The 11,459-nt window shown below is 29.3% G+C and overlaps 1 protein-coding gene across 1 annotated transcript; it reads left to right on the top strand.

Annotated features, from left to right (window-relative positions):
* Nucleotides 1-3,155: 3,155 nt before the first annotated feature.
* Nucleotides 3,156-10,914, top strand: LOC132757328 (fibrillin-2-like). Its single transcript, XM_060748579.1, has 9 exons — nucleotides 3,156-3,222; nucleotides 4,571-4,634; nucleotides 5,577-5,735; nucleotides 5,980-6,132; nucleotides 6,899-7,051; nucleotides 8,008-8,160; nucleotides 8,555-8,674; nucleotides 9,043-9,180; nucleotides 9,499-10,914. Exons 1-9 carry the CDS (start codon nucleotides 3,220-3,222, stop codon nucleotides 9,561-9,563), a joined length of 1,008 nt encoding a protein of 335 aa, XP_060604562.1. The 5' UTR covers nucleotides 3,156-3,219; the 3' UTR covers nucleotides 9,564-10,914.
* The last annotated feature ends 545 nt before the right edge of the window (nucleotides 10,915-11,459 follow it).

The following is an 11,459-nucleotide window of genomic DNA, read 5'->3' as shown; positions in this document are numbered from 1 at the left end:
GTTATACTGCCTCAGTCGTTACCTCTCTCAACGATTAAGTTTTAGAACGATCGACTATAGACTGGCTCATTGGCACGTTATTTGTTATGTAGATGAAATTAGATAATGATAAAAAGAATATGATATTCAAACATGGCACGATCACTTCAGCTAATCCCTTGAAGCTCTGTGGCATGTTCTACATCAAAAAAGCTCTTTTTATTAGAAAATTTGAAAAACAGTGTGATTTTGTTAAAACAAAAAAAAAAACCAGTCTAAAATTTTCCACATTGCTGTATGGACAAATGCATATCTACTAGACGCCGCGTGCATGTGGCGTCTAACAACGGTGTGATTTTATCCATCTTTTAAGTCAAAATTGTTGAATATTTCTAACATTTACTTGAAGACTTATCAGCACTAAGCTTTATAATTTATTTGTGTTTGTTACTTCAAGATACTATTTACTTAGCAAGTATTCTTTTTAGAAATGTAAACATTAAGCATTTAAGACGACAATGAATCATTAATTTAATAAAGAATTACTTGTAATTTATTTGTTATCTTTATATATTTCAGACTTGAATTGGAAATTTATTACATTTTAGACGTACATGACATTGCTAACCGGTATGGAAAAACATAAGAAATAACACTAGCATAATAATATTTAATCGTGATGTGAAAAAAAGGCACTTAAAAATAATGCATCACTCGTTTCAAAATTTAAAAAAAAGTTCAAAAGAGTAAATTAGCTTTTTAAACGGCATTTTATCACAAGGGGAATGTTTTAAGCGCGAATGTCTAGAAAATAAAATTAGAACAAGTTGAATACAGTTTCTGTCATAAGCAAATATGATTATTAAAGTTCTATATCAATTAAAGATGCAAAATCCTAAATATTAGAATTCACTTTTGTTAAATGTATAGATTTAGATTTGGGTTATTGCTTTTCTCAAATTATAATAGTATATTGTATAGTGCAATCATGAAACGAAATACATTATTTATGTCTCTTTATAAAGTATTTGTTTCGTGATGCATGCAGTGCTTTATCTTTATCATACTAATTTGTCGACTCCATTCTAGTCTATGGAAATTCAGTACCTAACTATAACACTTTACAATATTTCGGTACCACTTTTAAGAGCTTAAAAAATACTCGTGATTTTAAGGCATTCCGATCAAACAACAATATTTTAATAATTTGTTTGTATTCTCATATTTTTTGAAGCAATTCTTAAGTAAATAAAAGATAATAAATCACATTATAAGACAAACAGATAAAATCATTTCATGAGCACCAAAGGCCTACGTATTTATTTTTTCTGATAAAAACAGTGCTTATTTGTTTAAATTAGACAACTCTAGATGACAATGTAAATAAAAATAAACAAAAGCACAATATGTTATTTAAAATATACTCGTACATTACTTGAGAAAGCCAGAGAATGATAATAGTATATACTGACGTCCCGCTATCTTTATCTTGTTAATAAAATAATTCTGATGTATTGGCAATGTGGGGGTTTACAAACATTTACTACATTACATACATGCATTAGCCGGTGCTTGTTTACGAGACACGAATAAACTGGCAACCTAATTATCATATGATGGTAAGTCTTTAAAATGCTAAAATATTTAAAGTGTTATGATTGAGTGAACATTTACAGTAACTTCGAAATTGTAGTACAACTTGTATTACAACTGCGTCAATAACTCAGTGTTCTAGAGTGCTTTTACTGTCGCGGAGTCATAAGATAGGTGCTCGTCCAGATTGTCTGGCTCCACGATTTTTCTTGGAAATAGAAATAGTTTCTAATTTAAAAGAATCGAAACGATGTCTGATTTGTAATCGAAATGGTTTCTGACTTGAAAATAAGATTATCTGTCATCGATGACATTCTGAAAAGGGAATGTACGACAGTTTAATGCAAACCTACCTTTATAGGACAACCTCTGATCACTGTGACAGGGAACTCAACTAACGGGCTAAGTATTCGAGATTGTTGTTACTTCCGCTTTTAAGCAGGTAGTCGCTAGTTCGAATCCCAGTCACTGCAGGATCCTTTCTAATGCATTGGTATCTTACTGTTTAAAACTGAAAACGTTCTTGAGAAAAAGACTTGAATTTCATCATATATTTTTAAAAAAAGTCCATATGATTAAAATCTTTATATACTCTATTATAAATTATGTAATAAATAAAAATGCTGACGCTATAATTCAGTTATTAAAATGTATTTTTAATTTCCACTATTTGCCAAGATTTAATTGGTGAGTGATGTTTTTATTAAAAGTTTTGAACATTTAGTAGTGCCTGTATGAACAGAAATGTAAATGATCTAAGCAACACAAATTTGAATTGAATGAGCATTTATAAAAACAGGTCCTGTAAACTATACTATATCAATACCGCTTGTATCGCTATATCGGTTATATCGGTACATCTGTCTTGAATTATATATAGTATTTTGCAAGTATCGATAATTCAGATGTATCGGATGAACCTTTGCAACCCGAACACACATACTTACATGTAACCACATAAAATGATTTCGTCGTTGGTTTGCTTGTTTTATTTTGTCGTGGGTTTGCACGTTAGTTTGCATGCTTCAGGATTCAGTAATTTTTATGTTGAACGTTTCATGCATTGGAGAGACTTGAAGACGAGAAGACAATCTGTTGTACCGATATGCAATGTATTATATATGAAATATTGATAACTTAAATTTCGATAAGAAAAATAAACTTTTGTCACCTCATTAACGTTTTTCTAGCACTTATAAATGTTTTATACTTATGTTAAAAACACGTTACTGACATCATTTTACCATAAGCATTTAGCCAGCACAACGCTCCAACAAATACCTGAAAAGTAGTTATTACTATCATAGCTAAGGATGTGAAACTTGAGGCAGATAAAATCGCTCAAAATGGTACTACAGAAGATCAGTACAAAAGTGAACATATTCATGATTGCTAAATTTTAGAGAGAAAAAATCTAGAAACAAAATCTATCTGCCCGATCGACTATTGGTTAAACAAACACCCTGAAAATAAACTGATGTCATTGCAAAAAAAAAAAGAAATTATATAATAATTTAAAACCTCTACTTAAGTTACAATTTACAACATTGATCATGTGACTACTTTACATGGCCCCAAAATTACTTGATAAGTACGAGTAAGCCATCCCAGCAGTCATATCGGATCAAGAAGCGCACAACGTAAATCATGGTAAGTTATTTTTATTATTTCATTTTATATTTCCAATTACACTGTTTTGTCGTTAATACATAATTATTTCTGTTCCAATAATAAACAATAATACTATTAAATTAATGTATATTATTTATTACATTTGTAACATAACATGGCTTGTTAAAGGGGCCAAAATGTGCGTACTAGATTGTTTTTGTTTTTTTAATAAAAAATAACAGTATATAGAGCTCTGAATCTAGCAATATTGTGTAATATCACAAACATAATTTAATTACAGATACACTTGTATCAATTGTTTTACAGTTTTGACACAACGAACTGTAAAAAAAAAACTAAAAAGATACTCTTAAAATACTCACTTTTTTACATTGTGTTTACAAATCAGGCGAAAAAATATTTTAATATTGCACAACACACGATGATAATTATCTGAAGGGTGATATGTTTTAAATAATTATGTTAATATATGATTCAAAATTATTAGGGATTTTTTCGTTGCTACATATACCTCGCCATACTTTTTGTATATGTTTCGTTTTTTTATTATTCTGAATTCCCCGAGAAAGCTATTTTTAGCCATCAAACTGGTTTTAACAGATAGGCATTAAGAGAAGTATCTATATACCGTATCTGTTGAAGTTTAACAGATTGTTGATTTTTGTAAGAAAAGAATGTTTGAAGTAATTTTTTACAAATTAAGTTGAAAAAAGAGTTAATTTTTAATGGGCAAGATTTTCTTGCCAGTTTCCCTGTCGGCTTTATAAACGACGTCATGTTTGTTCTTGGAATCGTGAAAATTACCTCCTCAGTATTGGTTTTCCAAGGGTCAAAATTAGAAACAGTATCGCTGTCAAAATATATTATTTCAAGTAAATGAAATATGCATTTTTACACTCAAATTTTAGTAAGCGAATGACCAGTTGTATATATTAAAGATAATTTCGTATCTAAATTTAATAGAACTTGAAGTATTAATATATGTCAGGTTTCAGATTACATATAAAGATAACCTCTTATAGTTAATGGTATCTTGTTTTAAACATTGTTAAGCATTATTATTCTTATTATAATTGTTATTATTATCATAATGTTGTCAGCATATTACGAGACAGTCATTTCAATTTGACTATCAACTGCATTAAAATTCTGTCAAATTGCGCTCATAAGATAAGAAATGATTCAAAAAACTTGATTGCGACCTTCAGTTACATTTAATAGATACGTTTTAAAATAGATTAATTTTCATTTTATTATCATAAACCATAAAATATATTGTTTTTCACAAGTAAAATTTTCTTTAATATAAGATTTATTTTGAAAATAATTCCTGATACGATTGCAGTTAATAATCATTGTTTTGCAGATGACGAGGAAAATATTCTTACTTGCTGCAGTACTGAGCTTGCAGACCTGTTCTTTTTTTGCCGGTAATACTAAGACTAATAATTTAATATAATGTCCAATGTAATCGATATGTACAATATAATGATTGAAGAATTACAAATCCTAATTGAAAGTCCACATTTAAAATCATTTAGTTTGCTTCTGAAAATTTCTTGTTAACTGCATTTTAAAGCTAAGATCTAGGCGTAAGACGCTCTCTTAGAGCCTCGAGATTGAATTCCGGTTCAACGATCCGAAAATATTTTTTCTGTCTTTTTAGTGATTTGACATTTTGTCTAAAGAAGTCAGTCAGTATACACAAAAACGTTAATAAATAGATAAAATAAGATAGAAAATAAGTGTATATTAGTAAGGTTTCCAAAAATAGCAGAAATAAACATGCATGATATTTTAAAATTCCATATGTATTAAATAAAATTAATCCAGATTATAAAAGTAATTTCATGTTTTATCAGAAGCCTTAAACATTGGACTGGTTTTAGCTGATGGAATAGATAGGTCATTCTTGATTCTGTAAAAACTGGAGTTTACACGTATGCATTTATTAGAGATAGCAAAATGTCAATCATTTTGATCACGTGCAAATAATAGTCACTTTATTAATTGTATTGATCCAAATTGAAAGCGAAAATGTAACAGACAATCTATTTTTTTATTTCCTATCCAAAATAAGACTTTCTATTTGCATAATGTTTCTAAAATTCAGATTGTTATATTAGTATTTAGAATTTACTAAGCTTTGCGTTCACTATTTATTCATTTTCTTTTCTGCATATGACCATTTTTTTCAAAATCCTATGATTGCTGATCTGGTTCTTGAGAATTAAACCAAATGTGTTACCGAATAAGTGTTACATCCCTGAAAAATAAGTGACGTATAAAATAAAAAGACATGTAATGGTACACTAAAGAGATAAAAATTTTGTCGTATTGAATTATTAGTCTACTATGTTATTTAAATATAGCAAAGGTATCAGATACAGACTGCACAGATGGTGATGGAGTAGACCAATGTTCAGGTTTTGAAAATGCGAAGTGTGATGATACAGATGAATCAATGAAGTGCAAATGTTCAAGCGGTTACAAAGAGGTTGTGGTCAATACGGATAGTATCTGCGAAAAGGGTATACATTAATATTTTTCTCTGTTTTTAACGTTTTATGTTATCGTTTAAAAAGCTTTATTAAAACAAATATAATTTCTTTTCAAGTATACAGTAAAATCTTTTCTCTGTCGTTTTTAAATTAAATAAGGAAGTATCATCAATCTTTTAATAGTAATTATTTTGCTCTATGTTTTAATATATGATACATCAAGGCATTATTATCTAGTTTTTATATAAAAGAATCTAAATAATCCGTTTTGTAGATACGTTGTCAAGTGTTGACTGTACAAAGGACACTGATGGTCAATGCACTCACACAGAAAATGCTGAATGTAATGAGGCGGAAAGCAACGCTAAATGTCGATGTGCGAACGGTTACAAAATAGACCCTACTGATGACACTTCTTGTATAAAAAGTAATAAAATTAATTACAAGTGCATTATTCATACAAGTCTAGTTAAGTAAAGGAAGTTGCATTGGAAATTATTTCTTTTTAAATTCTAGTTGATATTATTTTGATTGGGATTTCATAGTATACATGAGTGCCTTAACTTTACTCAATACGTTTTTAATATGGAAGGAAGGAAATAATCGGGACATATCACATAGCCGAAAGTTGAATTACATATTTTTGTACATCATTGTATTCTTATCTTTTGAACTGGAAAGACATTAACTTTAAACGTGTACAGCAGAATGATTTCATAGTAAATTCTCAGTTGAATAATGTAATACAATAAATATTGCACTTCCAAAATCTAAAATGTATCAATAATATAACACAATTGTAAATGTATTCTGTAAAAAGATAAACGCCTCCATGGTCATTTTTGTTCTGTATTATATACTTTAATATAGAAAAGAATGGAAAAAATGTCTTCTCTAAAAGTATACAGTAAAACAATTCATAGTTTATCTTAGTAAATAAAACGACAATTACCATGAACTTTAAAAATCTAAAAATTATAAAAGAACAACTTAAATAATCATTGTCTGTAAAAAGTGTAAAGGCTTTCTTTTTTTAAAGTATACAGTAAGATCTTTTCTCTATTTTATTTAATTTAATATAGAAGTGCCATCAACCTTTTTATGGCAATTATTTTGCTCTATGTTGTAATATATGACTTCAAGGCATTATAATCTAGTTTTTATGTCAAAAATCTAAATAATCAATTTTGTAGACACGTTGTCAAATGTTGACTGTACAAAGGACACTGATGGTCAATGCACTCACACAGAAAATGCTGAATGTAATGAAGCGGAAAGCAACGCTAAATGTCGATGTGTGAACGGTTACAAAATGGATCCTACTGATGACACTTCTTGTATTAAAGGTAATAAAGGGAATAAGAACTGCATTATTCATACAAGTTTAGTTAATCATATATAAGTAAAGGAAGTTGCATTGAAAATGATTTGTTTTTAAATTCTATTTGATATTATTTTGATTGGGATTGCATAGTATACATATAACATCTTAACTTTGCTCATTAAGTTTTATGGAAGGAAGGAAATAATTGGGAAAGATGACATAGCCGAAGGTTTAATTTTTATACATCATTGTTTTCTAAATTTTAACTGGAAAAACATCTACTTTAAACTGATGACACACCTCTTGTATAAAAAGTAATGAAGGGAATAAGAAATGCAATATTCATACAAGTTTAGTTAAGTAAAGGAAGATGCATTTAAAATGATTTGTTTTTAAATTCTAGTTGATATTCTTTTGCCTTAGATTTCTTAGTATAAATCCCTAACTTTACTCAATATGTTTAATGTGAGGAAAGAAACAGTTGGAAAAGATGTCATAACCGAAAGTTTAATTACATATTTTTGTACATCATTGCATTCTTATCTTTTTAACTGGAAAGACATCTACTTTAAACGTATACAGCAGAATGATTTCATAGTTGTTATTCTCAGTTGAATAATGTTATACAATTAAGCTTGCACTTATAAAATCTAAAATGTAATACTAAAAAAAAAATGTTAAAAGATAACCGCTTCCATGGTCATTATTTTGTTCTGAATAATAAATAGTTTTTATAGAACAACACGTCTTCTCTTAAAGTATACAGTAAAAAAATCACACTTTATCTTAAGATTAATAAAAAAATACCATGAACTTAAAAAAAATAAAATCAAATAATGAACAACATTTTTAATAATTATTGCCCGTGAAAAGCCACTGCCCTTGCCATTAATATGCTATATATATATATATTTGAAGCAGGATACAATAAGTTTTTTTTTGTAAAAAACACACCAATCTAAAAAATCTATTTTGTAGACACGTTGTCAAGTGTTGATTGTACAAAGGAAACTGCAGATCAATGCACTCACACAGAAAATGCTGAATGTGATGGGGCAGAAAGCAACGCTAAATGTCGATGTGTGAACGGTTACAGAGAAGACCCTGATGATGACACTTCTTGCATTAAAAGTAATTATGAGAATAAGAAATGCAGTTCTATACAATTAATATAAGAATAAGAGTTGCATCGGAAAACTCAAGGCAATTTTAAAGTCTTATATGGTAATATAGAAATGTTTGGTATAAACCAGCAGTTTACTCAACTTAAGTTTTGTTAGGAAAGAAAGTTAACTGTAAATATTTTCTTATACTATTTACCTGCACTGACATTTTTCAGAATGCTACATAATTACGTTGTTCTTCAATTCTTTATTGAAGCAGATATAAGACCTATCCATGTACAAACAGTAAACTAAAAAAGGAACATCACTTTAGTTAGATTCTTCGAACGAAATCGTTCTGTACCTGACATTCCTAGGCTTGACAAAATCATTATTTCTTTGTTACTAATTTTATTACAAAGCGCTTGAGAGTAGTTGTTCTGGAATTAACGATTGTCCAGGTGTTGTGAATTCGATATGCGACGGCTCAAAGTGCATTTGTAAAACTGACCATGAGGAAAAGGAAAATGACTGTATTCTCAGTAAGTTTTGCTGTTAGTGTAGATTCTAAGACAAAGTGTCAAAATTACGGTTTTATTGTAACAGCTCAGATAATGTATGATTTTAGTTTTTTTTAGTTTAATACAGTAAATCATTACACAAAGTTGTTAAGTACGTGTTGTGTCAGGGAAGGAAGAAGTTTGACAAACTTCAGATAATTAAAACCCGAGCTTAAGAAAACAATAAATGATTCTTAAAGTAATTTGCTTCGTTCGTATTACATTTTGTAAAAGCGAAGGCCAATAGCCTGGAATAAAAAAGATAAATTAGAGGATGTTTTACATTTTATTTTATCAACATTTAAACAAACACAATAACTATGAAACCCGTATAATGCAAATTGTTTCAGCTGTGAGCGGTAAACCATGTTCTGCTGCTACTGGTGGTTGTGAAGATATTGGCAACTCTATTTGTGATGTAGATGCTGGAAAATGCACGTGTAGTCCTGGCTTTACAATGAAAATTGACGAATGTATTGGCAACAATGGTAATGTAAACTATGATTCGCTAAATTATGTTACTCTATTGTTTTATAGACAATCCGTTACGTGCGTGTTACAACTATAGTTCTTAAATGGGTCTAAAATAAAAAAAATAATAAAAAGTTAATAGTTTAGACGCTTTTATTAAGTATTTATATATTTTTGTATTACTTGTTCAAAGAGATAATCATTTTCGATTAATTGTTAATAAATGTGTACATGATCACTAAAATAGTATTTAATATTCACTCACACACACGCATGCACGCGCGCGCGGTATTGTGACGCGATTGTGCATTGAATCTTATCCTTTTCCCTTTCAGCCAACGCTTTCAAAACAGGATGGGTGGCATTTCTGCTGTTCTTCGTCTTGAAACTTTTTTATTAACAGAGAAACAGTTTTGTTACTAGTTAAAGATTTTTAGATACACTTCCAATATTTCTGGTCGTATTTCCTATGATAAGCAGAGAGCGTTTACATATTAATATTTAAAACGTCCGACTTATTTTTCAAACAATTAGACTAATAATATCTGTTGCGGTTCGGATTGGAATATCCGTCCCGAGGTGACCCGCCTATTGGGCGGTAACTCGGCAAGCCTCGTTATTACCGAGGGACGGATATTCTGATCCGAACCGCAAACATATGTCAGATATTTTTTCTTGCATATTCTACCATATTGCATTATATTTTTATTTCTTTTTTTTAATTTTAATGGAAATTCATATCATTACAACCGTAACTACTTTCTAACAACAGCGTATGAAATTACAACTTCCGGTAAAATGACATCATCCTGATATGCAAGAATACACTTTTATGAGATATCTAGACTTTCGGAACACAACTTGTGTTAGAAGTGCACACATAAACGGTCGGTCTTATAATGTTGAATCAGGGCCGAGATTAAGTCAACTATCGGTATCTTGACAATTACTAATTTTTGCTTATTAAATTAATTTAATCTTTAATTCTCGATATGTTAGAAAAACAAAAAAAGCCATTTTATGTATAAGTAAATGCATTGCATGTTTTGTATTGGTTTAAAGTATACAATTGTAATCACTTTATTGTCATCAGAAATTTAAGTTCATATTTCCAACCCTTATATGACTCGAATATAACTATTCTGCTACAAATATGTCTTCATTTTTTCATTGCTTTGCATAATCTGTATTAAAAATCATTTCAAATGTTTGATCATAAAATGAGTAAATATAATGTTATCATATGAATTTGGTTTCAGTTAATTGTAAAAAAGTACTTTCGACTGGAACTGGCCAATGTTGGTATTGAGTGTTATCTAGATGTGGATTATTTCTTATAGTTATTGTAAAGCTTTTGAACATAAATATTTTGAAATAATATTGCCATGTCAATATTTCGTTAAGTTATAAACCGTTGTATGAACTTCTTATTCGATATGTAAATAACCTATTTGCATTACAATTGTACTAGTGTGATTAACTGATTTAGCTGCGTAATGATCATATAAATATTATTATTTCACATATGATAACACTCCCAACAAAAGCCATGTGATTATGTGAACATGTTTTACTCATAAAAGGATCTGCAAGACATGTTTAAAGTATGTTCGGAAATTTTATCTTTATTGATTGGAATATGGGATTTTTAACGTAAATATAGGTATTATAGTGTCCAAAACTATCAACAGAATAATCATTGAACAAATTGTTACTATAAAACGACGAATGACGTCTGCTTAATAAACATTTGAAAATATTGAATGTGTTTTGTTATAACTTCACAGTTAATAACATACTGATTACTATTTCAGCTTTCGAAATTAAGGGTTAAATCTTTTACTATAATTCGTTCCTTGATTTAATGTATGTCTTGCTTGAACAAGTGGATGGAGCGTGGACGATAGAGATTGCATACATTGCTGCTGATCACGTCATCTTAAATTTGTCCATGCTAGTGACTGCTGAATTTTTCGGTGTTAATGTTTTAAGTCTGTATTAAACCTATATTCTGAAGTTTTTAGTATAAATGCTCCTTTATAACATATATTATATATATATAATATCTTTGAAGAAGACTTGGACTCATGTTACGGTTAAGAAGTGATGTGCTTATAATTTTCCACGTGGCACTCAAAAGTTTCTTTCTGATGACTGCCTGTCCCCAGCCAGTGCGTTTTGTTTATGGAAAAAGTTATGTTTGCAGCTAGAAAAGTTTTTATTAATACTACTATCCAATGCTTAAGGACTATTGAAATGCTAATATCCCTTGCGCGATTTGTAACGCATTTATTCT

The sequence above is a fragment of the Ruditapes philippinarum genome, unplaced genomic scaffold (assembly GCF_026571515.1).
Source record: "Ruditapes philippinarum isolate M1 unplaced genomic scaffold, ASM2657151v2 ctg801_1_1_1_1, whole genome shotgun sequence".
NCBI lineage: Eukaryota > Metazoa > Mollusca > Bivalvia > Venerida > Veneridae > Ruditapes > Ruditapes philippinarum.
The sequence above is the reverse complement of the archived record's forward strand: the minus strand, read 5'-3'. Positions and strand labels throughout refer to the sequence as shown.